The 3,231-nt window shown below is 35.1% G+C and overlaps 1 protein-coding gene across 1 annotated transcript; it reads right to left on the bottom strand.

The window, feature by feature from the left end:
* Window positions 1-1,050: 1,050 nt before the first annotated feature.
* Window positions 1,051-2,177, bottom strand: Bm17852 (Uncharacterized protein; the record flags this gene model as incomplete). The annotated part of the gene is made up of 4 exons (XM_043082594.1): window positions 1,051-1,157; window positions 1,430-1,540; window positions 1,798-1,883; window positions 2,107-2,177. 4 exons carry the CDS (start codon window positions 2,175-2,177, stop codon window positions 1,051-1,053), a joined length of 375 nt encoding a protein of 124 aa, XP_042938528.1.
* Window positions 2,178-3,231: the final 1,054 nt, after the last annotated feature.

Genomic DNA, 3,231 nt, shown 5'->3' with positions numbered 1-3,231 from the left:
TATGCTGACTGCTGTTTTATAGCATATATATAGTTAATATACTCATTTTATAATGTGTTATGTTAATGATCTTATAATCTGGTAGTTTTTCCATCTACTCCAAATTAGTTATGCAATGTGTAACCTTAACGCTGCAATGCTTGGATCTGTATTTGCTTGTATATTAATTTGTGTCGTGATTTCATTAGAATTTTTTTTTTTTTTTTTTAAATAATTTTAGGTTTTTATTAATATAAAGCTAATATTAGCACATTAGCATGATTGCCTATTATTAAAATCTAAGGTTTACTTCATAACAAAATTTACATAAAGGACAAATGTTTAAAAGAATTGCCCGAATTTGTAGACTCAGTTGCAATCGAAGAAGTGAAATCACTTGACTTTGCAAAAGCTATTTTAGCTCGTGCAAAATGCTCTTCTAATGAAGCAGAAGAGATAGCTTCTGTACCGAATATCTTCAATGGTCATGATTAACCTATAGAAGATAGTGTTGGAGTAATTGGTAATGATGTGATAGATGTGGCAGGTTGTACAGTAAGCACAGATATAATATAAACTACATACATTACAACAAACACGCATTACAACTTCATAAACTAAGAAATAATGCATTAATCATAATAAGGGTTTTTACACTAGTACAAAAACTCCTGTTTTACCCTGTTTACTTTTATCGTACTAGTTGACAACTAACAATTAGATGTCTGTATTAACTGACATATTAAACACTTGATAAGCATAATTTGGAACTTCCTGCATGATCATTATATCATGGCATGTCTCTCTCTTAATCCTGATGCAGTTATAATCATAAACCTGTACTTTTTCTTCATCTCTTCTATATTTCTGTTACCGGTATACCCCATTGCATCTTGCAACCCGCCAATTAATTGATGGATTACTCTTGAAGCTGGAACTTTAAATGGCACATTTTCCTTTCACTCCTTGTAGAACTAATTTGAGTTTTGAGTCTTTATCTTGAAATAGCGGCTAGCAGAACCTTGTTTCATTGCACTATAGACCCCATTCCTCTCGATAATCTTTATATGCTCAACCCTTATACATCATAATCTCACCTGGACTTTCAGCACTACCAGTAAAAATTGAATCGATCATCACAGAATCAGCACCAGCTGCAATAGCTTTTGCAATGTCTCCTGAGTATTTTACACCATCATCAGCAATCAATTTATTTTTCTTGCTTTACATGTTTTGCAACACTTTGAATTGTAGAAAATTGTGGCACACCTACACCTGTGACTGGTTGTGCAAATTGATCTAGGTCCTATTCTAATCTTCATTGCATCAACACTTGCATCAATCAATGATTCAGTGACTTCCTTTGTTGCAATGTTTCCACCAATTAGCTGCATGTTTGAATACATCGTTTTTATTTCTTTAATAGTATTAATAATGTTTCCGGAATGACCGTTAGCAGTATTCACATTAATTACGTCAATCTCTTCTCTGACCATAGTTTCACATCTTTCTATACCATCCTTTTTACCAGTACCAACTACAGCGGCAACTCTGAGCCGCCCTTAAGTATCATTACATGAATTAGAACTATTGTATTTCTTAATGTCTTTAACTGTGATCAAATCTATAGAGTAGGAGTTTTCATCTATGACCAAAAGCTTCTCTATTCTATTTTCATGCAATAGTTTCATTGCTGAAGCGCTCCCATATTGTAACTAACTTCTCTTTTGTCATTACCTCGGGGACATTTATACTTTTTTCTGATTTTTTTAACCATCAATAAACCTTATATCTCTGTTAGTTAAAACTCCGACTAACTTGCATTGATCAACCACAGGAATACCAAAAGATTTTTCAATAATGAAATTGCTTCTGCAACTGTTTTATCAGGGGAACAACATAGTCTGAAGTAAAGGAGTCAATAGTCAATTGCTTAAATAATCCATTGACTTTTTTTGCTGCTTTCTTTTTGTACTCATGTATGAGAGACACCTTGCTTTGGTCGGTGTGGCTCAGTCGGTAGAGCATCAGCTTGTGGTACTGAGTGCGGCTAGTTCGGCTCTGCTCACTCTCTTCAGGAAGATCGTCCCCTGCCTTATGATGAGTACTAAATTAGTGTGCAATTACACAGCCAGCAAAGGCTCCCTGAATAATCCGAGTGGGTGTGGCTCAGTTGGTAGGGCATCAGCTTGTGGCATTGAGTGCGGCTAGCTCGGCTCTGCTCGCTGCCCTCACTTAAAATCTCCTCTGCATTATTATGAGTCTTTAATCAGCCAGCAAAAACTCCCCAAACCATCTAAGTGGGTATGTGTGCCTAGTTCGGTTCTGGTCGCTCTCCCAAATAAAATGTTGCCTTGCAAATCATCCGAAGTAAAAATTCCAATGAACCGATTGTTATGTTCTCAACCTACTGTCTTCATCAGATGCACCTCAACTTCTTGACTAAATTTAACGAAGTTGGTAAGGAATATAGCATTATCGTCAATAAACGCACAGGGCAGTTTATATATCTATTGTCTGTTTATTTAAAAGAAGCTTTTTTTGCCATCTTCATCTTCTATACCAAGCTTTTAGTTATTTTGTATATTTAATGCTCAGAAGTAAAATCTATTACTCCTTTAGAATCTAATTCTTCTTTTTGCTTTCGGATAACTGATAGAATATTAAATCTTCAGTAAAGTCAGAAGCAGACGATACACCAATTAGTGCTGCAATTCTTTCTGAAAGTTGGAGAGCAGTGAGCAACATCAGGCACCGTCTCATGCTTGAACCTATAATTATTTGCTTGCCGTTACGAGTTACTCTAACACAATTTTTTTGCCAATCACTCATCGTGTAATCAGTATAATCAGCACCTGAATAACCAATAACCATCAAATAACACAAATGCTATATGAGTTTCTTGACAAAATTTTTAAATAGCAGCTGTTCTAATTCCGTTCATATTGAATGAAAATCCACCGAAAAAGACTATGGAAGCTTTTTTTTTCCTTTGTAGCTCGCAATGTGCTATGTGCTTACTGTTTTCATCAAGCAAAGTAATGCTGTAATCCATGTTATTTTGGTATAGCAACCTGACTATCGTTTACTTGACACTCAAGTAACTGATTAGATCTGCAATTTACTGCGGATTGAAAATATCTGCAAATGTCATATGCGTGCCTTTTATATAGGCTTTTGAACTCTTTGAGAAGGCAAATAATTCTTCATATCTCTCTCCACTTTTGATTCTTTTCAAGCATTGCTTTTGAG

Source organism: Brugia malayi (genome assembly GCF_000002995.4).
Source record: "Brugia malayi strain FR3 genome assembly, contig: Bm_v4_Chr4_scaffold_001, whole genome shotgun sequence".
In the NCBI taxonomy this organism is placed as follows: Eukaryota; Metazoa; Nematoda; class Chromadorea; order Rhabditida; family Onchocercidae; genus Brugia; species Brugia malayi.
This window is presented reverse-complemented; position numbering and strand designations above follow the sequence as displayed.